The sequence below is a fragment of the Muntiacus reevesi genome, chromosome 20, assembly GCF_963930625.1.
Source record: "Muntiacus reevesi chromosome 20, mMunRee1.1, whole genome shotgun sequence".
NCBI classification, from domain to species: Eukaryota; Metazoa; Chordata; class Mammalia; order Artiodactyla; family Cervidae; genus Muntiacus; species Muntiacus reevesi.
Genome location: NC_089268.1, coordinates 52,057,393 through 52,079,846, shown reverse-complemented (window position 1 = coordinate 52,079,846; position 22,454 = coordinate 52,057,393). Strand labels below are relative to the sequence as shown.

General features: G+C 42.5%; 1 protein-coding gene across 4 annotated transcripts in view; it reads right to left on the bottom strand.

The window, feature by feature from the left end:
* The window catches only part of EXOC2 (exocyst complex component 2), a 120,637-nt gene that overhangs the window by 68,603 nt on the left and 29,580 nt on the right, over positions 1-22,454 (bottom strand). For all 4 annotated transcript variants that reach the window (XM_065913309.1, XM_065913310.1, XM_065913312.1 and 1 more), the window contains exons 3-9: positions 20,379-20,555; positions 17,835-17,961; positions 10,492-10,605; positions 9,001-9,125; positions 7,725-7,805; positions 903-1,048; positions 691-772 (exon numbers count right to left, since the gene is read on the bottom strand). In XM_065913309.1, the coding sequence (XP_065769381.1) occupies positions 691-772; positions 903-1,048; positions 7,725-7,805; positions 9,001-9,125; positions 10,492-10,605; positions 17,835-17,961; positions 20,379-20,555 (852 nt within the window). The remainder of the gene's footprint in view (positions 1-690; positions 773-902; positions 1,049-7,724; positions 7,806-9,000; positions 9,126-10,491; positions 10,606-17,834; positions 17,962-20,378; positions 20,556-22,454) is intronic.

The window sequence follows — 22,454 nt, the reverse complement described above, 5'->3', positions numbered from 1 at the left end:
CAAGATTTACAGACTGAAAATTTAAAATCAAAGTATGGAAAGCAGACTGGCTGTGTGGGGCGGAGGGGCTGACTGAGAAGAGGCAGGAGGGGATCTGCCCCGGCGATGAAACGTTCTCTCCAGGGCTCAGGTTACAGGGTGTGTGTACCTGTCAAACTCACTGGACTGCAGGGTGCAAGCCTGTGCATACGCTGCATGGAAATTTATCACAATAAATAAACTTTTCTGGGTTCTTATGGATTTCTTTACAAATTTAATCAAGTCCAGTGATAGTTCTCCCAGTTAATAAGGCATTTTAGGCTTTTATTTTCTGTAACTCTACCATAGAGATAATTTCAAAACTTGCTTAAAGTAGGGTTAGAATTCATAAATATATTAGTCGTCTTTCTAAAGAGCGAAGAATAAAATGTAGATTTCCATTTCTGTAAAATATCTGTAACGATTCTTTTCGGTAAAAAGACCTAAGTAGCATCACAATTACCAAGCATCAAAGAATGTCCAGCCATCCTATAGTTCTCTCTCCAGGTCAGCAAGAAACTCCATTATGTTACTTCTGAAGTACCCATCTTACACTTGAAAAAGGGGACCATAGAAACAAAAGCTAAAATGCACGTAAACATTCTTTGCAAAATATATTTCACAATTTTCCTATAAAAGCAAAGTAGAAAATCTTAAAGTAATAAATCTTACATTTCTTGAAAACTTGCACCTCTGTTTTCCCAAAAAGTGACTTGGCCTTTTCATAATCATTAATAACCACATCATAATCACCCTTTAAAATAAAGAAACATTTTGGAGATTGTCAGTAAAGTTTAATTAATTTGGTTAAGATAAAGAACATCTTAGCAGCTCTTTGAAATGCAAGGCGTCTAGGGCCACAGGCACATACATAGGCGGTGTACCTTTTGGATGTTCCTTTCAATACTTAGAGGGAGGTTGAAAAGAAACTTGAATCGCTGGAGCACATTGAGGGCATTTCTGGTGGAATCCGCCTTGTCCTTTCGACCTAAGACTTCTTGAAATAACATATCTGCAGTGTTACTTGCTCCTATTTTAAAAGGAGAAAAAGAAATTTAGATAAAAACTGATTTTAGTCAGAAAATGTGCAACTGGACCAAAAAACAAAATGTTAGACTGCTATTATACTTGATACTTAACTCAGCAGACTTTTCTAAAAGTCAATTATATTGGAGTTTTGAGTTTTTTTTTTTACAGTTTGCTAAAACACAGTTTCCATCTTGCTTGCTAAGTCTTTTCATATGTGTATACCAATTAATGGTATCCAATTAAGAATAACCATACTTACCAGGCCCAAATAAATTCTCTAACGTGAATCTACATTTATTTTAGCTTCTTTTAAGTTTTACAGCATTATGGACCCTTAGGTTATTTCATTAATTCAGACAATAGGTTAAAACACACACATATACATGATGCGTGCACACACAAGTACACTAGTTAAATTCTCTGGATTCAATATCTATATATTCATAGTAATTAAAAAAAAAAGGAAGAAAAATTTTTCCGAAAAGTTATTCAAAAGAAGTATTTTAAACCTAACCCTATTTCTATGTAAAATTATCTATGCAGCAGGCAGAAAAACTACATAAGCAATTTAAAATACCAAATTTTAACACACCATCATTAATGAATATTTCTTAAATCAGCTTAATATTTCTTAAAATGATACATAAACTGAACATTTTATATTTACATATATATGTGTATTTTTTTTACCTTAAAGGCCTCAAATTATATGAATCACTAACGAAAGTTCATCTAAAACAAAATTTACTGTATATAAAAATACTTAAGCTTTTTCAACTTGTGAATTATTTTTAATTAGTCACAACAAAAGGGGAGAAAAAGGATAAACTCTTTTTGGCTGTTTGATCACTGCTCATATACAGTTTCTACATTATCTGGTCTAGTGACTATACTTTAAGCAAAGATGAAAAAAATGACCTCAGTCTCACTGGGTGGCTGGCATACCACATTCTCTAGTCCACACTGTGGGTGGCCTGAGTGTGTTAAAAGTCGTCTTTGTAACATAATTGTTTTATCTAAATAATGTTTAAATTCTGTTGAAATTTTAAAGGCCTGATATAAAAACTTTGTTTTGTCAGTATAGCTATTTTCACCACATGTTATTTAACGTAGAATACTAAATTTCTACCATGAGAAAAGTATATGTATTCCCTTATTACCACCAAATCAGATAATGATGAGTAAATGAATATTGGAAATCTGATTAAGGTTAAAACTATTTTTCTTGGAATACTTATTATTAAGCATTTATCATTTAGAAACAGACTTCATGAATTGAGGCTTCATAAATGAACAGATTCGTGAATGAGGATTGAATATTTTAAAAGGCTGATTACTTAGGTGTGTGCTGTGAATGTTAAATCCTCAAGCACTTTCTCTACAATGAAGGAGTACAAAACATCAAAATTAGATTTTTTTCATCTTGAAGACAATAAAACAATACTAACTAATAATTTTAAACACCCCTAAAAAGCATGAAAACAAGCACAGGTAGAAAATCCACTTAAAATTAAACAATACAAATATCTGATACAGAAATCACAGAGGCAGAAATTATAACCTATCAAATTATAATTATACAGAAATATATATAAAATTTTAATTTATACACAAATTTTAAGTTATAAAATTATGATTTTAACTTATAAAACACTTTGTCCATACATTATCATTCTGCTGTGAACTTTACTGCATTCACAATAAAACTTTGGGAGCTCATAACTGATAACTGGATGATTATATACAGTAAGAAAATAATGAAAGCAGTGAAGCCAAGATTTGGGCAAGCAGATAAAAACCAGCAGCAGCTCACCAGCCACTTGAGGTCTTCACTCCGTGGGGCAACTAGAAGACAAGGGCAGGCTGGCTCTGGGAGCGGAGGCAGGACGCCCTGGAGCAGCCCCACCGCACGCAGCAGCCCCAGGCCCGTCTGGACTGAAGGCCGTCCCTCCCCCACGCAGGGGCAGTGTGTCCTGCTCTCGGGGACGGACACCCCCAGCATGGACGCAAGGACAGAGGCCTCAGCTGGGCTGGCAGGGCAGTGACATGTCCCTCGGCCTAAGACAGGGCGACAGGCATGGGTCTGGAGGGCTCCACGCACATGGAGCCAGAGGCAGACGCTGCATGGCTCCTGGGGCCGGAGGAGTGCAGACGGGCAGCCTCAGGGACAGAGCTGACACCCCTGCACGGCAGCCGGGTAGAGAGAACAACACTGCCGCTGGGAAAACCTCACGCCCTCTCGCCACAGACCACGCGAGGCACTCCATGCAGCGACAGCACTGGGGCGACCACACGGCATCACACACGGGTATCCAGCCATCACGCTGCACGCCTTGAGCTTACACAATATCCGTGTCAACTGTGTCTCAGCAGAGCTGGAGGAAAAGATGGGGAGATGGGCCACTGCAGCACTGCCCCCGGAGCTTCGGTCCTCAATGATGGGAAAGCCTGAGCCTGCACCATGAACCGTCACCCAAAGAAAACACCAGGTGATTCTGAGGTGCCTGGTCACTTCGAGTGTGTCTATCAAAGCAGACACGCGCTCTCTGTGGCCCTGCTCAGGCTGCTGGCACCGGCATAGACCACAGCCCAGGCGACGGTAACCTGTGTCTCTGTCTGGTACGAGCTGGGGCTCCCCCCCAGACCCATGACACAATCTACCCCAGGAACAGGAAAGCTAACGAAATTTAAGGTAACTTTTCAACATACAGTTAAACTCATAGCAAAACTCTGACACAAAGAGACTGAACAATCTGCCACGTGTCTTGTTTCTCCTAACAAACTCCAGAAATGGACAAGCAGACATCACAGGGCGACACGAGGTGACAAGGCCACTCTGAGTCACCCAGCGCTCGTCTCCAGCCTGCCTGAGGCTGAACCCCCCCAGCCTCACGGCCCCAGTCACGCATCTCCCTGGCTCCTCTTCTGTCTCCACCCAGCTTCCTTCCAGTCCATTCTCAACAAATGGCAGAATGTTTAAGTTCACACTCTGACTTCTCTATTTAAAACCCTTCCGGGGTTCACTAGTAGCCTCAGAATAGACAAATTCCAAGACAATGCAGAGAAAGCGCCTCTCAAGCAGACCCCTCAGCCCACAGCCTCACCTCTCAGATCCCGCTTACTGAACTGCGGCGGCTCTCCTGACTGGGGGCGCACCTGGGCCCACTGAGGGCAGGACAGCGCAGGGTCGCGTGCAGGACCGCGTCAGGGATGGGGCGGCTGAGCCCAGCAAACAATCCTAACAATCAACTGGAAGATGACGCTTGTTCTGTGACTTCTAAAAATTTTTTTGAAATGTTAAAAACTTGCTGTTGGTTATAAACCACTAAGAAAATTTTTTTTAAAGAAGAAAAAAACAGTAAAACTCATTTTTTATTTAGTACACTATTAATAATAAAACATTAGAAGCACTGAAAATTCAAGTGTTTAATTTCTTTGTAAACAACATTATCAAGATAGCCTGCCTTCTCTTCTTGTCATAAAATCTGCAGCATGTATCAGGCACTCTTCCTGAGCTCCGACAAACGATCACGCTCTTGTCCACAGCTGTCTGCTATGTTCCAAGCACCCCAGGTGAGCCCCTCGTCATACCCTCCTGGTTTCCGTGGGGACACACACCCTCACTGAGCTCCTCGGGGCTCCCACGTGGTGACAGGACCCCAGCGCAACCTGTCTACACCCCCAGCTGATGGGCTCTGAACCCCGCTTTCCCTGTGCAGGCGCACGGTCACCTCCGTGGACCACGTCCTCCTGCGAGTTTCTCTCTGGGAGACGCGGAGGCCACACACAGGCACACTCTGTGTCTGAGCGTGACTGGCAAGCGGGGGAACTGGGCACCCCCAACTCTACCACGAGGGCAGCTGGGCATCCGTAACTGGTGAGCGTTGGGTAGATGGGGAGCCAGAAATCAGGCGTGCACTGACGCAACGCGGTGAGAACGCTGGCTACTGAGAGCCGCGCACTCCAACCCAACAGAGCCTGCCTGCAGTTCACAGCACAGACTCGGAGTCAGATCTCCAGACACAAATGCCACTCACTACAGAAGTGACTTAGGAAATGCATGTCGCCTTTTGAGCCTCACCTTTTTCATCAATAAAATGAAGATAACAGAACAAGCTTCCCAGAGTAACTGCAAGGCCTGAGCGCCTGTAGGATGCGGGAGCAGCACCTGGGCCTGGCCGAGGGGCGCCGAGGTCTGGCTGTCACAGCTGCGACTACAGACGCCTGGGCCACACCGTCCCTCCCTGCAACCAGCGCCATCTAACCCGCAGCATCGGACACATGGGACTGTTTCAAATAAAGTTAAAAATTACATTCCTCAGTAACAGTAGCCATGTTTTAAGTGCTCGACAGCTACACCTCCACTGCCACAGAAGCTGCTGGCGGTACACTCCTGGAACAGGCAACAACACAGAGAGAGGAATATGGAGTCTATAGAAATCAACAGTCATCACTGCATCACTGCTTTGAAATTAAGAAGGAATTACTAAATACCAAAGCAAATATGAGAAATGTATCAGTGAGAACATGTTTTCAAGCATTTCAATGAACGGTTTCAAAACTGGTAAATTCTGAACAAAATGGACTAAATTTCTTATGGCCAATGTCACCCTTCAGAAACTTAAAGTGAAAAGGATTTCCCAGATCTTAAGAAGTTTCATTTAAAATCACTCAGGGAAAGCACTTGTAAGTTAGTACGTAATCACGCACCAGACTGCACCCACTCTCCTGCATAATCTCTGCACAGCTCCTCAAGAGCAGTGACCAGGTCCCACGCTCTGGGCAGGGACCTGCTTGAGGGCGGCAGTCACACGCCTCCCAGGTCTGCGCAGGACGCTGGACCAGCGCGACACTAGACACGACCAGCCTTGCCGAAGTGGGCCAGGTTTACCTGAACTACAAACCCATCCTGCAATGCAAGCATCAACACACAGCTGACAGAAAGATATTCTAGGAAAAAGGGACTGCTACAAAGGAATATATTCTACAAAAAATGTTTACCCCAGGAAGTCCTGAATCTCAAAGGACTTCTCAAAGAAGTGACATTCATGTTAAGCCAATTGACTCAAAAAAGAGCAAACTTTCAGTAGAAATTTAAAAGGACACATTTCTAGAAAAAGTTTGTGCTTATAAAGGAATAAAAGTAAAACAATTTCTCCTACAAATTTTACTACCACATGTCTCAAGGGAGAATTACCTAAACTACTAAAAAGAAAAAAGTGATGTTATACACTATGTGGGTCTCACCATGAAACAGATCTTAATTTTTTCCAACCTTAACAAATATCCATTTTCTTCTACAGATACAATGAGATACTTACTAAGACAGCTTGTTCTCATCACCTTTTCAAAGTTACCATAATCACTTTTTTTTTAAACAGATTATCATGGTTTGATGGAAATTTCCCCAGGGAAAATAACATCCCCAAGTAGAAAACAGCCTTCCAAGCCCTTAAAATATCTGACTATGTTAATACAGAAACAGCTTTAGTAAATGCTTATTTGGGCTGAATTCAGACTATATTCATTTGAACAAAGCTGGTGACTGGATACTCAGAGACAAGAAAAAGAAATGAGGTAAAATCTCAAGGCAAAATGATAATAATACAAAAAAACAGAGAGAAAAATATTTGAAGTGTTGTAAAACTCATACATTTTGAGATGAAATCGAAGTACTCAAGTTCTACTACAGGAAAGCGTATATCAAATTAAAACTTTCTAGAAAACACTTATTATCAGAGATCCCAAGGTTTATGAACAGATTATTACAAAAAAGCCCAGATACTTCTGCTGATGGGACTAAGACAGAAGTGCAAAACTGACTTGTTATCACAGTCCTACATTATAGAATCACTGAAGGGCCGATGTTGGGGGTCTCCAATATTTTAGTTATTCTCGACTCTACTTCCTGGTGAAGTTGTATGCTCTACATGCTTATACTTGACAACTAGGAAAGTCCCCTGGACATCACTGCTCCTTGTCAAGTGTTTCACTATATCTGTGAAGACAACAGTTTACTTTCAAGCTACTAATATTATAACAGGGACTGATTTATCTGCTGAGTTTCTTCTAAATCTGTAGGGTAAGTAGCTGGAAGTTCATATGTCAGCAGAAAGAAGGGGAGGTGGATACAGCCTTGAATTCCATGTATCAGTTTCTCTTGGCCTACAATTCTTACAAAATGTCTCAGAGCTAGAAACACTCAAGAATGCAGCTGTCTTAAATTTGTTTTGGAAAAAGGCATGGCATAAACAAATAGACAGCTCGGTATATCTGTCCTTCCAGCAGCTGATGTTATTTGTGTTACCACTGGCAGATGCTTCAAGATGCTGTTCTGTGCTATTGGTCAGTAATGATCCTGGCTACTGCCACAGCAATCTTTTACCTTTGATGATGTCATTTATGTACTAGCCTCTTTTATGGTAGCAAATTTTACTTTTTAAGAAGCATACTGGCTTGATCTCAAATGATGATTTCTCATAAATAAAATGCAAACAAAACCAGAACATTCATTTTCAATATTTTTACTTTCCTCTATGTTCATTAAATCACTGATATTTAGAAATAAATACCAAAATACAACCTAACTGCCTTTTTCTGTGAAACCAGGTCCAAGAACTATATCAAAGCTTGTTATAAAGTCCATAAATAAGTTTGGGTGGTAGGACGAAACTTACTGTTCAGAACATTCTCCAGTTTCTGCGTCATGGACCCTTCTACTTTTTCCGTTCCATCTGCTTCTAGTTTTTGATGGATAGCTAGAAAAAAAGCACCAAGTTAAAATGTAGGCTATTTTAATGGGTGGGAAAATGGTACATCAAAAAAGACACTTTTAAACAGCTCAAACAATGGTTCTATTTTCACTGCTAGAAAGAAGCACAAACACAAAGGCTGCACAGTGACAGCGGAGAGCAGCCTGAGTCCCGGCAGGTCAGCACTGGTAAAGCAGCTCACAGTGCGTGGGCCTAGTCATCTCATCAAGGAGGCTGAGCAGCAAAGATGACTGAATTAAAAAAGAAAAATAAGGCTTAAATTACTAATATGTTTGCCATTTGGCCACAGGAAAGTCATTTTTATTTCTCAGTTCCACCATCTACAAAATAGAAATATTACTGTTTGATATCTATCAACCTCAAAATATTTAATTTCAGCTGTGGGACATAACATGGCAAAATAGATATTATTCATATTCTACTCAGTCTATAATTATTTCCCTGGAGGTTCTCAAGAAATATCTAGTAACATCTACCAACATGTCAATTTGTGGATGTGCAAATTACATTAGAGCTTTTTTGCTAGTATTTATATATGTCTGAATGATTCTGATAAAGTATCAAGAAATCATTAATTTATATTTAAAAACTTATACCTACTAATGAGAGGTAGTTTTAAAAGCAAATCAGGTTTCCTCAGGTGAATCATTAAGAAAACTTTCAAAGTAAGTCTCCAAAATTCAATTTCAAATTCAAAACTGTGACACAGCTAAAGTAATAAAAATAGCAAGGTAAACATTCCTGAGACATGACTTTAAGCAGAGCACCATAGTAAGTTTCTAACACATGATGTGCATCCAATAAGAAGCCAGTGATGAGGCTCTAATATTATTTCTATTTCACAGATGGGGAAACCATGGCTCAGTGAAATTAAATAAGTTGACCAAGGTCATACAGCCAAACCCAAAATTTGAGCTGAGGCAGTGTGATCCCAGGACAAAAGCTTCACCCCATCCTACCCACACTACATGGCAGGTGACCCAAAAGCCCTCAGCCTGCTTCCACGTCTGTAAATTGGGAACAGAACTATGTGCATAGGAACAGCGTTCAGTCACCAAGAGGAGACTTCTCTCCACAGTAACAGCCATGCAAACAGCCCCAGTATCACAGCCTGTTAGCCCTCTGCAAGCTCAGGACTGGAGTCAATGGGGAAGCCCCACAGACACCGAGGGTCACCTACCTGAGAGGGCGTCCTGCGCCTCAAAGAAAGTGCTGAGCCCCCCTTTCACGTACGCCAGGCTGCCCTCGCTCTTTTTGTTAGCTTGTCTCTTCAGGTGGGTGATCGCCATTTTGAGTTGTTCAAAACTGGAGTGAAACGAAGAAACCACGAGAAGACAATTGATAATTGTAAAATACTGAAGCCTACGCTGGAGACACAGACTAATACAATATGTAATCAGATGAAACCAAGCTTTCAAATTCTTACCCAGACCTAAACCTTCGCACATGACAAACGCCAAGTTACAGCAGCTGTACGACAGCTCTGCGAGCCCTCCCGCGTCAGACCCGGGAGTGACTACACACGCAGACGTGCTTACACCTGACCCAAATCAACACAGGGTTTGCCAGGTAAGGAGTTCTGAAGAGCACCTGCCGAGGCAGAGGCCCGGACCACCCGGGGGTGGGTGGCGGGACCCCCCGGACGTCCCCTCTGTGCACGTCACCAGGCCCCACCATTAGCAGTGATCTCACAGGACTCACGGGGGCAGCTCAAAACTTAAGTGAACAGACCGTACTACTGCATCTTTATAACTCAAGCAGAGAAAAATGGGCTGGTCTCTGCATTTCAGAAGTTTTATTTCCACTAAAGCTAAGAAAATCTGGCCATAAACTGTTGAGCATATTCTTGAGTGCCAAGATGGTACTACAAAGAGAACAGAGATCAATCCTGACTTACGGTAACAGAAAAGCACATCTATGACGTGAAATCAGAACCATCTTCCCCAAAGAAAAGACTTCAGACATTTGCTCTAAAAATTTACCAGGCCAAATTTACTCTAAGTATATACCAACTTTTCTTGTTTTCTATGATGGTTTTGATCCCAATAGGTGAAGGAAGAAAATCTTCTAAGGTATATTTTAACAAGTTGGGATGTTTCAAGGATACAAATTTTAAACAATAAACCATTTATTCAAACATTTCTAGTACACAAAAGTGTTCTAGCTAGTCTTGCATTAAGAGTCACAGATCTACTGTTGCCCAGAGGGTAGGTAAACTCTTAAGTAGTATAAACAGAGGAGCACTGTAACTGGATATATGACCCTTGTTTATTTTTTGGCTAATTTTAAGTCAAGTCTTTGAAAAATGATAAACAACTCATCTTCCTTTGCTCTCTGGTCAGGAAGCAGGTACCTTCCTTGTTTCAGACCAGTACTTGAGAATTCTTGTTACCTGAGCAGGGAGGGGGTCACACGCAGACACAGGACAGCAGCTGAGACTCCGAAGTCTTACCAGGTGGCACAAACAGTGAAACACACAGAAACATCAGGGTAGAAGGAAACAGGGCTCCTCAAATTAATGATCCCATTTTATAAATAAGGAGCCAGCTACTCTGATGTGTTCACAAGCACCTGAGGTCAAGAGGGCTGCTAAGCAGCACAGGGAAACCCACGCTACCACGTCTGATGAGCTGCACCCCAAGAAGCCACACGGCACGGCCCGCGCCCTCACCTGGTGTTGGAGTGGTTCTCGATTAGGTACCAGGCAGCTGAAAAGTTCTCACTTGTAAAGTCAGCACTCATTCCAGGGAACAGCATTTCTAAGTCCTTCTGGGGAAATTTACCTCTGAGGGAAGAAAAAGGCTTAAGATGTGTTTAGGGTGCTATTACTACAAAGATGTAACCAAGAGTAATAAACATGGACACAAATCATTGCAATGATACATGAGACATTACAGAGTCTAAGTCTGTATGTGTGAAAAATAAACTTCCTACACCATATAAACTTTAACTGTATATATAAACTTTGTATATATGATAGAAAATTAAATAAAATACAGAAATCATATCAATAAGAGAATATAAAACTTAAAGAGGCTGAGTTGATACTTCATGAAATCTATCCAAATAGAAATCATTTCCTATCCAATAGACAAAATTTAGGTACACTGACATTAAAGACCTATGTGAAAGCTGGCTAAGACACACTGGTGCTCACGACGGCTGCTGGCCCAGGCAGACTCGTACGGCACTCACGATCCTACGAGCAGGTCTAGATCAAGCTCAAGGGAAGCTGAGGCTGATGAGCAGTCCCTCATCTGCAGCCCCTCTGCAGCTCCGAGGAGATCTGTGCCGCCACGGGCGAAGGGCGGCAGAGCCAGGCTCCTCACAGCTCGGTGACGCTTCTGGGTCCTGACTCAGCCAGTTGCGGAACCCACCATCTCTGGACGTCGTACATCATGAGAAATAAAGAACATCTTCCTCGCTTACAGCACAACGGGTTTTTGTTTTCCATTACTTAGAGCTGAAAGCATCCTCAATCTACCCTAAAATCTACCCTAAAAAATCTACCCTAAAAAGACCTGTTACACGAACACCTCAAAAGGAACGGGAGACAGAAGATCCAGAGAAACCTGACAAGGAGTGACGCCCCCGGAAGCAGAGATGCCCCGTGGGGAGCACGGCCACAGAGGCAGCGCAGGGCTGTATGCAGGGTTTACAGTTTCTGAACAACCTTGAGGAAGTTATTTTACCTCCCTAAGACTCCATTTATTCATGAGGACAATGGGATCATAATACCTTCCTCAAGAAAATGCTGAGGATTAAAGTAGGTAATGCTTGTGGAAGGCTGGATAGTTTTTGACACTTAGTAAATGCTCAAAACTGTTACTTTGTTACCTTTATTCTTTACACTTGGTTCTCTATATTGAATAGATTCTTTCATTAAGAACCATTTTATCTGATTCTCCTAACAACATGATGAGTTACATGATCCCATTTCAGAGTCAGGAAATAGCCCCAGTACTTCTACTGTCAAATAAAGAACCAGAGAATGTTATGAAAAATGTCTCTCTCTCTATATATATATATAGCTATAAATCTAGAAAAATAAAAGTGGGGGAAAGATTCAGAATGCAGAAAACTGCTAACGGTCTTGGTAATGAGGAAGACCAGAAGCACTGTGTCAAAGGAGCATGAAGTCTGGAGACTTGAAGCTCTGTCCAGAATAACTGGGTCTTAAGGTCTGACCCTCTAAGTGAAGTCATAGCTTACCAGCAAGGCATATTCTAAGTGACCGACTAAATCCACACTTTGAACTCACTAACCAGAGAGTGCTAGCAACAGAGTCTAACGTGTAACACATGATGTGATTCCACTAAGGAACCAACCGTTTCTGTAGCTGACAACCTTCGTGCCCCCACAGTGCACGCTCCCCATTAGATGGCAGTGTGAACTCAGCTTACACCTTCCGCAGGGTTTAGCCATGAGGACCCAGGTACAGTGGTCAGGTGCAAGACTACAGGAATGTCCTCAACACAGCAGCATTCACTCTCAAAGAGGAAACTGATCTGACGACCCCCCAGTCAGCAGAACAACAAAAGTCCTTCTGCGAAAAGTTCGCTGACCCCACAGAGAGGGCTGGGTGAGTAGCCCGGCTGAGCCCACGCCCCTGCGCTCCAGCTCCCAACTGCAGGCAGAAAGGTGCAGGAGCGGCGGAGTGCGGCTCTCCTGACGTGTCACACGTGGTCCGCACAGCTCTCACTCCAGCCCCGCGTTACTCTGTGTGTTAAAGACCGTCAGCCTGTTGGGGATTGTGTGTTTTCTCCTTTTGGTCTCACACAGTTTCTGCACGCAGACACTGTACCACAGTCCACAAGTCTGTTTTTAAAAAACTTCTAAAAGGTATTCTTTTCCAATGCGCTTCCCTTCCACACTCATACTAAGAACTACTTTGTCACCTTTCCTTGTTTTTTAACTGGAGCAGGAAAACTGGTCACCTCTTCTTTCTACTGGAAGGCAGCCTGATGAGGGGCAGGCCAGGCTGCGAGGCTCATGAAGCCTCTGTGGACACAACCCGGAGGTCACGGGGCATCAACTCACTGCTCAAGACACTCTTCCCAGGTAGTAACTCCCAACAAAAGGTCTATCATACAAACGTGGAGCAGGGTGTGGCAGGGAGAAGCTCCACCGTGACGCCCTTACTCCCATGTCAGTCAGTCCAGCCACTCAGTCGTATCTGACTCGCTGCGACCCCATGGATGGCAGCACGCCAGACCTCCCTGTCCATCACCAACTCCCAGGGTTTACTCAAACTCGTGTGCATTGAGTTGGCGATGCCATCCAACCATCTCATCCTCTGTCATCCCCTTCTCCTCCCGCCTTCAATCTTTCCGACCATCAGGGTCTTTTCACATCAGGTGGCCAAAGTATTGGAGTTTCAGCTTCAGCATCAGTCCTGCCAAAGAATATTCAGGACTGATCTCCTTTAGGATGGACTGGTTCAATCCCCTTGCAGTCCAAGGGACTCTCAAGAGTCTTCTCCAACCACAGTTCAGAAGCATCAGTTCTTCGGTGCTCAGCTTTAGTTATAGTCCAACTCTCACATCCATACATGACCACTGGAAAAACCATAGTGTTGACTAGACGGACCTTTGTTGGCAGAATAATGTCTCTGCTTTTTAATATGCTGTCTAGGTTGGTCATAGCTTTTCTTCCAAGGAGTAAGCGTCTTTTAATTTCATGGCTGCATTCACAATCTGCAGTGATTTTGGAGCCCCCAAAATAAAGTCTCTCACTGTTTCCCCATCTATTCACCCTGATGTGATAGGACCAGATGCCAGGATCTTAGTTTTCTGAATGTTGAGTTTTAAGCCACCTTTTTCACTCTCCTCTTTCACTTTCATCAAAAGGCTCTTTAGTTCTTCTTCGCTTTCTGCCATAAGGGTGGTGTCATCTGTATATCTGAGGTTATTGATATTTCTCCCAGCAATCTTGATTCCAACTTGTGCTTCATCCATATATGTACCATCTCCAAAAGCTTCACTTACAAATACTCTCTTATTAGGTAGAGAGGACTTTCAAGAAATAAAACCTAGGGAAGGCTTTTACTTATTAATATGAACATGTTTTTATCTTCTTTTTTCAGTTAAAATAGTTTGTCTCCATCATAATTTAAGCACTGCAAAAAGTGCCCATTTGTGACAATCAGTCTATTAGAAATACAGATTTTTTACAAGCAAATCCTAGTCTCAGTTCAAAGTAAAGTTATTTTTTTTCCAAGTAATTAGTAACATTTTTATAAGTTTCAAGGCACTGTGTGTGCAAAATATCAGTTAAAAGCCTAGGAACATGAAGGCCTTTAGCAGCTGAAGGAGGCCCATAAACGCCAACTGCTAGGCCTGTGGGCAGAAAGACCGCAGCACCCTGACGCGCACACAGGGAGACGCGCCCCTTGCTGCCTCTCGCTGGCGGCTCACACTCAGAGGCACTGCAGGGCGCCCCGGGCTCCATCCCGCACATGTGACTGTGGGACAAGAAACTCCATAAACATTCACACTGTCATAGACAGGAGCCGACTCCTCTTCCACAGACGACCTCAGCACTTCAGTCTGGGAATAAATCAGGACCACAGCAGTTTACAACAAGTAGTTGTAATTCTTCAAATCTTTTCAATTAATATATTTCAACAAGCAAGTAATTAAATCCTGTTATTCCTTCTCTGATGACATTTTTTTAAAAATTAAAAATAGGTTGTCTCCCATCTTCCAAGTACAAAAGCAGCCCCAAATGAGATTAATAAACAGAAATAAAAGACACAGTAAGAGGAAATGCTCTCAGGGATTCTAACCTGAGTGCAGCCCCATTCTCTACAGGGACCAAAGCTTTTATCTAAAAAATATGAAGTGAGTCAGGGAAATAAAATCCATACCCATATTTTAACATCTGCTTTTCCTTTCCCATCCTCTTTTTCTAAAATAAGGCTTCTCTATTTGAGGTCAGACTTCAATAAAACAAATGCAGCTTTCCTGACAGTATCTTTAAAAGCTAAGAAGGAAACTGAAAAGCATTTTTCTGGCCAAAACTACTCTCTTCTCTTGGTTTCAATACATTTTCCTACTTTCACCTTCCATTTTCGTGCTTTCTGGAATCTCTATTCATTCTTCCTTTTGATGAGAACACTTGTGAACGGGCCGTCCTTTTGTTGTGTGCCAGGGCCCCCACGCCGTCCAGGTGCGCCTGCTCTCTGCTGTCACAGAAGCGGAAGTGGGGGCTGACAGAGACCAGGGGTGCCCGGCACAGAAACACCTGTCAGATGAGTGTGCACCTGGAAAACCACCAGGCAGAGAAGGGACCGGTGGGGCAGCTTCCAGCACTCCTCACTGCCCACCCTGCCTGCCCCCTGGAATTCCCTCTCAACTGGTTTAACATTTCACTGGTTTTCCCATTAATGAATGAATTAAATAAAAGCTTGGACATGTCTGCATTTTGTTTTTGTATGACAGTCAAGCTTCTACCTTTTCTAAAACTATCCTTTAGTTATTCCATGGCTGAGCAAATTATTATTGAAACTTTCAAGCAACAGCTTGGAAGAAATACTATGGTAAATTTTATCACCATTTGAGCACTTCTTGAATGTACATATTACTATTTTAAGATTTGAATACAATTTATCACCCTGAAATCCTAAGTCATGAAAAGGCTTTTCTCCTGGGCAGCAGAGCACTGACTAATACGCTGTGAGCACACACCCGCCCCCCCTCACCCCGCCCGCTCAAACACACGCCCCGACACAGGCCCCTGCCTGCAGACTCCAAGTCACCCTGTAGGCAGCGGGAGGGCCCGGAGCCAAGTGAGAGAAGGGATTGGACCCAACTCACTCCTTCAGAGGAGAAAGAAAACCCATTTCCAAAGAGTCGGGCACTTTCAGTGCCTTCTGGCTGGTCACCATTACATAAGGATTACCCTGAAACCTCTTCAGAAAGAGCGCTCTACAGCATGGGAGGGGGTTTGGGGGAGAACGGATACATGTATATGTATGGCTGAGTCCCTCCACTGTTCACCTGAAATTACCACAACATTGTTAATTGGCTATACCCCAATACAAAATAAAGTTTAAGGTTTGAAAAATAAAATAAAGGAAGAGAACAGTAAGAGAGAGCTCAAGCCCCCTTCACGGCTAGTGGCAGCAGCACTAACAAGACAACCAAAAGGTGAGAGGGCATGAAAAGGTAAAGAGATTAAACTGCGGTGGATTACAAGACAAACTAAAACTCAAGGAAATCATTTTATGATAGTGAAAGTCGCTCAGTCCTGTCAAACTCTTCATGATCTCTCGGACTATACAGTCCATGGAATTCTCCAGGGGATCTTCCCAACCCAGGGATCAAACCTACATCTCCTGAATTGCAGGCAGATTCTTAACCAGCTGAGCCACAAGGGAAGTTCATTTTATGACAAGAAATAACCAATTTAATCCTAACTTTGATAGATCTGTCTAGTTCAGTTCAGTTCAGTCGCTCAGTCATGTCTGACTCTTTGCAACCCCATGAACCGCAGCACGCCAGGCCTCCCTGTCCATCACCAACTCCCGGAGTTTACTCAAACTCATGCCCATCGAGTCAGTGATGACATCCAGCCGTCTCATCCTCTGCCGTCCCCTTCTCCTCCTGCCCCCAATCCCTCCCAGCATCAGGGTCTTTTCCAATGAGTCAACTCTTCACATGAGGTGGCCAAAGTACTGGAGTTTCAGTTTTAGCATCAGTCCTTCCAACGAACACCCAGGACTGATCTCCTTGAAGATGGACTGTCTAAGTCTCAAACAAAAGTCACAATGTATTCCTATACTCCCGTGGGAATCTTTTTCAGAAGAACCCCCCAGAGGGCCCTTCTGCTCCACACTGCATATGGTGGACCTTAGAAAGAAGCAGAATCCAGGTCGCTGAAGCAGGCCACTGGAGGATTTACTCTCAACCACAAGGTCCCCTTGTGCAGGAAACCCCGTTCAAATAAAGACCCAGCAATTACCTTTCTTTCCTGGATGTTCTTAATCCTTAAACTCTTAATTTATCAGGCACTGAAACCCTTTAAACAGCTCCAGAATGACCCATGGTGGCCAAGGAGCTTAACAGCTGTGACCCAGAACAGTTCACGCTCACTAAAACCTGACTTTTAAAAACCTCAGGGCTTTTTCAAAACAGGACAACCTCCCAAGACACATATGTGCTCCCTCCCTCTCAGCTGGCACAAATGCCAGCAGGGGAAAAGCAGCCTGCTGGTGGCTTACTGGTGGTCTTCAAGTGTAGGCTTGAAGGTTAAATACATAAAGGTTAATGGACAACCTTCCCCATTCCTAGAGAAACCTAAAGAAGCTATGGCTAATGGGCTAGGGGATTACTCTGTCAGCGGCAGAAGTGTTTATAGAGCAACACTCGGTATCATTATCACCAACAGAGTCGCCAAGGCCAAGAGACAAATCAGACAGGACTGACGTGCAGGGGAGCTTGGGCAGGAAGACGCAGGGACAAAGGCGCCGCCATGGGAGCTCTGAGCACGGCCCTTGGGATTAAGAACCGGGAATTCTGGATCTGGTCCAAGACAATTGGAAAGATACCATTTACCCGCCATAATTCTGGTAAAGTAAGTCTGAATTAAGTATGAATTACAGGTAGAGAACGTAAACAAAATGACAAGACTACACTGGGTCTAATTACTGTCAAATATTTCCTGAAAAATCAAGCACATGGAAAAGTCTATTTTAATCTCAAATACCATCTAAATATTTAAACTTACCAGCTCCAGACAACACACTAACTCTCGTATCATTAGAAGTATTCTTTATTAAAAATTTCAAAATACATTTTTCCTTCACAAAATGAAAACTCAAAAACTAAAGAGGTAGGTACGTTTTGCCAACATTTTAATTGGAACATTCACTCTAGCAGGCTCCAGAAATGACACAGATTCCCAACGACAGAGGCATCTTCAGTCGTGCTTCCCTGCATGTTTCTGGAGCCTGAACACATGAAACGCTTCAGCACGTGGAAAGCAAGACAACTGAGGTGAGGCAGTACTCACTTTTCAATCTCGATGCCGAGTGGGTTGGCAGGACGCAGGGACAAGGGAGGAATCCCTTTATTCCTGTCGGTGCGCATGTCATAGTAATTCATCTCATCAACCCACACAGCGGACTGATCCAAAATGCCTACCAAAACAAGGAGCATAGACTTAACAGGATACACATGCCCCAGGCCCTGTCTAAATCTTACTATACTGCTTTACTGTTTTAAGACCTAACACAAAATGAATACCAAAGTAATTTTTTAAGATCTGATGGCATAAAAGCTTTAATTTTTTTCTCAATTAAAGCACTAAAAATACATAAAAAGGCAGAAACAGCTCTTTATTGTAATGTACATTATTCGATATAGAAGATAAATTAACATCTGAGAAAAAGCTCTGCTAAAACACATGTATTTTACAAATAACAAGCAGTACAGTTAATTTGGTATATCAACAAAGTATCCGACAATTCCTTATATAAAGAAATCAGTCAAACACCTTCCAAGGAACGCATAGCTTGTGTGATGGAAATGACTGAGCCGTTCAGGAAAAACAAAACGTCATCTCTGAAAGCAGCACCCTCTCTCACGTGACTGAGCCCTTTGTCACTCTCCCTGGCAGGCACTTCCCAGGGTCCCCTCTCAGACCCAGGGCATGGGCAGGGAGCTGGGTGAAGCGGAGTGCAGGGTGGGGCAGGGCCCCCTGAAGGAAGGGCTCTGGGGCCAGGCAGCCTCCAGTGGCAGGACTCCCTGTGAGCCCTCTGTTTCAATCAGCACCACATTTACGCCAGGACGCAAGAAGGCTGTCAGAGGGAAGTGCAGGTCCAGGCGCTCCCAAGTGCGGTTTCATAAGCCTTTCCTGAGCCTGTACATGCTAAGTCCTGGGCAGAGCATTTTAGAATAAAGTCAATACTTGATAATAAGTTCTCTTTATCTGCTGTATAAACATGATACAAGATGGTACTAGATTCTGTCAAAATGTTTTGACAAAATCAAAAAGGTTCCTCCAGAAAACTGAAACAAGCTCCTACTTTGTAATTTCACAGTTCAGTTTTCAAAGACATTAAACAAAATTAAGCAAAAATAAGAATATTGTGCATATAAAAATGTGTACATGTATTTGCATACACATTTGTATACCTATGTACAGGTCTTCCCTGGTGGCTGAGACAGTAAAGAATCCGCCTGCAATGTGGGAGACCTGGGTTCAATCCCTTGGTTGGGAAGATCTCCTGGAGAAGGGCACGGCAACTCCAGTATTCCTGTCTGGAAAATTCCATGGACAGAGGAGCCTGGAGGGCTACATCCATTGGGTCACAGAGACTTGGACATGACTGAGCAGCTAAGCACAGTACAGCAAGCATCTATATGTAAATCATATTCTGAATTTTCCCTTAAATCCCTCAAATTTTTATAAAAAAAATTTAAAAATCATTTATGTATTAAAAACTTAAACGATATAATGGTAAAGAAAGGTTTTATGCTCTAAGACAGAAAACAATATTTGCAAAATTCTTTGCTTCTCGCTGTGAGAGAAGTACGGCCTGGGTGTAACTATGCCTGTGGCAGCTCCACATCATTTAAGTGTTTACCCACTGACCATGGGCCAGCCACTACAAGACCACAAGGACAAAGCAGGGGGATGCTGCGCACACGGAGAGCTAGAAGAAGCAAAACGATCATTTCCGGAGCACTTACTCCGACTCCACGTGAGGGGTTACACTAAGCACTTCCCTGAATGTCCTAATCATCAGTCCTCTGGCGTAGGTGACCCTGGGACTGCGCTCCCACCCACAGCTGGGGGCTGTGTGTATGAGAAGTCGTGTTTGACTCTTTGCGACCCCACGGGCTGTAACCCGCTAGGCTCCTTGGTTCATGGGACTCTCCAGGCAAGCACACTGCAGTGGGCTGCCATTTCCTCCTCCAGGGACCATCCTGACCCAGGGACTGAACCTGCGCCTCCTGTGTCTTCCGCACTGGCAAGCAGGTTAGGTAGCACTGTGCCACAGCTGAGGGCTGCCCCTAGACAATCCAGGCCCGTCTCACACCAAGCTCCGCCCCAGGCAAGGAAGGGCAGGTAGGTGCACGGAGGGAACCCAGAGCTGCCTGGGGCACGAGCAGCAGGCTTTTCTCATCTGGAGGCGAGAGGCACACCTGTGCCATCAACGTCTTGTCCAGGCCAGAAACGCAGGAAGGGAAGAAAAATGAAACATTATTTAGATGATATTACTGGCTAATTTGTATCACAGAAAGAAATGCCATTATTGTATTCAAGATCAAGAAACTAAAACTGGAATTTTGACATGTTAAATGTGCAGACTTTATAAAGAACTTAAAACAACATTTCTTCTAAGGATTATCATCCTTAGGGTTTATTGTTAGCTCAGTAAACTACTTTTTCAAAAGTAACACAAATTTTAACCAATATCCTATTCCTAAAGAAAGAAACAAACTGAACCTGAGAGTAAGTAAATTTTATACTAATTTATCAATTGTCAATTTTAAAAGACAAAACCCAATTCCAGATTACTCTTGAGAGAAAAGTCACAGGAGATGGTACCTATTTTCTCAGGTTTGAGCAGCTTGAAAGACACTGTGGAGGTTCCTTTGCCACCCGACTTGGTCGTGACGATAATATCTCCTTTGTCATTCTTGGCCTGTCCCACTCGACACACTATTTTACTTGCAGACATCCACTCTGCCGTCAGGAGGCAATTATGCCCACAAATTGTCAGACCTGAAAGTAAAAGCATGCACTGTAACAAAGTCCAAAACAATGACTATGTCCATGAAAAGACAATTCTGTTAGTGTCACTAGGCCTTTTTCATGAACTGAAAAGCAAATACAGAAATAACATATCCTGGTTCATTAGTTATTCCCATTTTTTTTAATATATCCAATATTATTTGCAAATAAACTACGGTCTCTACTGAATTCTGTCTAATCTGTTTTTTCTCTAATATTTAAGACTTCCTTTAGATTACTTTCAATTTTCTTCAAACATCAGTGGAATAAGGAACTAATAACCACAACAATGGCTAGGCATTCCAGATTACTCTATAAGAATCTTAAATTGCTTTCATAGGAATTAGAAAGGGAATTATTGCTATTTTTAGAAGCCTAGAGTGTATTATTAATAAATGTGTACATTATTCTCTAAAAAAATTTACCATTTTCCTAACAACAGGCTGCACACACTTCTCCTGGTGTTTAGTGACACGTAATATTACAGAAGGAACTAAAACAAACTTCATGTTAAGCACAGCCTGGAGTCTGCTGAGTCAGCAAGTATTCTCAGGCATCACTGGATTACTAGTGCATTTTTCACACCTGCATATCACTCCTGCAATGGGGTCGGTCCACGCTGCCTCAGTGTTTTCCTAAGGGTCCTGTCGCTGCACTACACTCTGCTCCAAAACCTCGGCCCACGCCTGACATCTCTGCCCACCCCACGTGAACTGTGGGGCAGTAGACACACGAGGAAGACGTGGCCCCAGCAGGGCGCCAGCACCCCCCACGCACTTCTCTACAGGACACACCCCAGTGTGGGAGCCATTCAGGGAGAAAAGAGACCACCAAAGTGCATGCGGCAAACACAGGCTCCTTTTCTTCTCATCATCTAACTTCTGATACTGCTCAGCAGTCAAGTTTGGCAAATGTAATATTTTTTTAAAAAATCAGATACCAGGAACACCTCAACTTATGCCAAATTCAGTTTAAAAAAATGTAGTGAGGGATTCAAGTCATCTTTTGTTACAACTTAAAGCACTATTTAGTAAGAATGCCATATTAACCATAAAAGAATCATAACAACTCCATTCTATTTATCGAAATAATTACTGAAAATAATTATAAATTATAATAATTTATTGAAATAATATTCAACCCTGAATATTCACTGGAAGTACTGATGCTGAGGCTCCAACACTTTGGCCATCTGACGCGAACAGTTGATTCATCAGAAAAGACCCTGATGATGGGAAAGATTGAGGGCAGGAGGAGAAGAGTGTGGCAGAGGATGAGATGATTGGATGGCATCACCAGCTCAATGGACATGAGCTTGAGTGAACTCTGGGAGATGGTGAAGGACAAGGGAGCCTGGTGTGTTGCAGTTCATGGGGTTGCAAAGACTCAGATAAAGACTAAGTGAATAATAATTGAAATAATTTCAGAGATTTTCCTACAAGATCTATTATTATTTATTCATGTAAGAAATTTAGTTTTTCTTAAAAGTTCCTTTAGAATTAAGTTTTCTATTTTTTTAATATGATGACATTTACATATTTTAAAATGCACTTGTAACTCAAAATTATTTTTCAAAATGGGAGTGTTTATTAGTTTTCCTGATACTTAATTTTTATTATGAAAAGTTTAAGCAATTGAAGAAGTTGTAAGCTCCCCTGGAACATTTTTCCATTTCCAAGATAAGCCTGAAAAACACTTCAATACATATTTGCTCAAATACCTTATGTGCACACATTCAACAGGCTACGTATTTAAATAAATGGAAAATGTTTTAATTTATGAACTGTTTAATTACAGATGTTGGATATTTTGATATCACTCTAGGTCAATACATAAGTTGATATTTTTAAATTTTATAATATCAAGATTTTGTGATTTAAATAACTTCAG